Genomic DNA, 889 nt, shown 5'->3' on the forward strand with positions numbered 1-889 from the left:
TACTAAGCTCGATCTTTACCTTCCAATTACACAGAATCTGTTCCTCGTGACTCTATTCATTGTTTTTAATGATTGCGCAGATGAAATGACAGATCCGGACGCGCAGCCGGTGATATGGGTAATCAAATGGGTCGACTACTCGGATAAATACGGCTTCGCATACCAACTATCGGACGACGGTGTGGGCGTCATGTTCAACGATGGTACCCGATTAATAATGCTAGCCAACTGTTTTAATATTCATTATATTAACCGCGACGGAAACGAATTGTATTATACCGTCATGGAGTATCCGCCCGAATTAGACAAAAAAATGAGACTGATGAACTTGGTCCTGAAATATATGAAGGTACTCTTGATGAAAGCCGGAAGTTCGGTAGCCGTAAAACCGTGTGACTCCATGTCCAGGATACCGTACATGCATCAGTGGTTCAGAACGCAAAGCGCTGTAGTTATGCAATTGACCAATGGGACAGTACAAGTGAGTCGAATACACCCTGATCACCTTTCAGAAATTGAAACGGAAAGGTCTGACAAATTTCGATTGATTTAGTAATTAAATTTCGTGGACCACGCGAAGATCATCATGTGTCCGTTGATGGCAGCCGTCACGTACATAGATACGGAGAAGAATTTCCGGACTTAGAGATTCCAGATCCAAGAGAACGGATGCTGTAAGGGTTTAGCCAAGAATCTGGAGTACGCCTACGAGAAGCTTGTGCTGATGTTGTCGAATCCTCAGACTCGATAATCATGCAGGCAAATATCAATCGATTTAAGGGGAACACAATTCTGATACACAGTATATTTTAGAAGTATTATACTTTTTTTTTAATAAGAGAAACTGCCTTTATACTGGGCGAACAGCAGATACGAAGTAAGTAGTTTA

At 41.8% G+C, this 889-nt stretch overlaps 1 protein-coding gene across 1 annotated transcript; it reads left to right on the forward strand.

Annotated features, from left to right (window-relative positions):
• Positions 1–80: 80 nt before the first annotated feature.
• On the forward strand, positions 81–751 carry LOC108624354 (serine/threonine-protein kinase polo-like; the record flags this gene model as incomplete). The annotated part of the gene is made up of 2 exons (XM_018023607.1): positions 81–481; positions 647–751. Coding segments are annotated over 2 exons (506 nt in total), but the record flags the coding sequence as incomplete, so codon positions are not given.
• Positions 752–889: the final 138 nt, after the last annotated feature.

Source organism: Ceratina calcarata, unplaced genomic scaffold (genome assembly GCF_001652005.2).
Source record: "Ceratina calcarata isolate Rehan_Ccalc_2016 unplaced genomic scaffold, ASM165200v1 scaffold3065, whole genome shotgun sequence".
In the NCBI taxonomy this organism is placed as follows: Eukaryota; Metazoa; Arthropoda; class Insecta; order Hymenoptera; family Apidae; genus Ceratina; species Ceratina calcarata.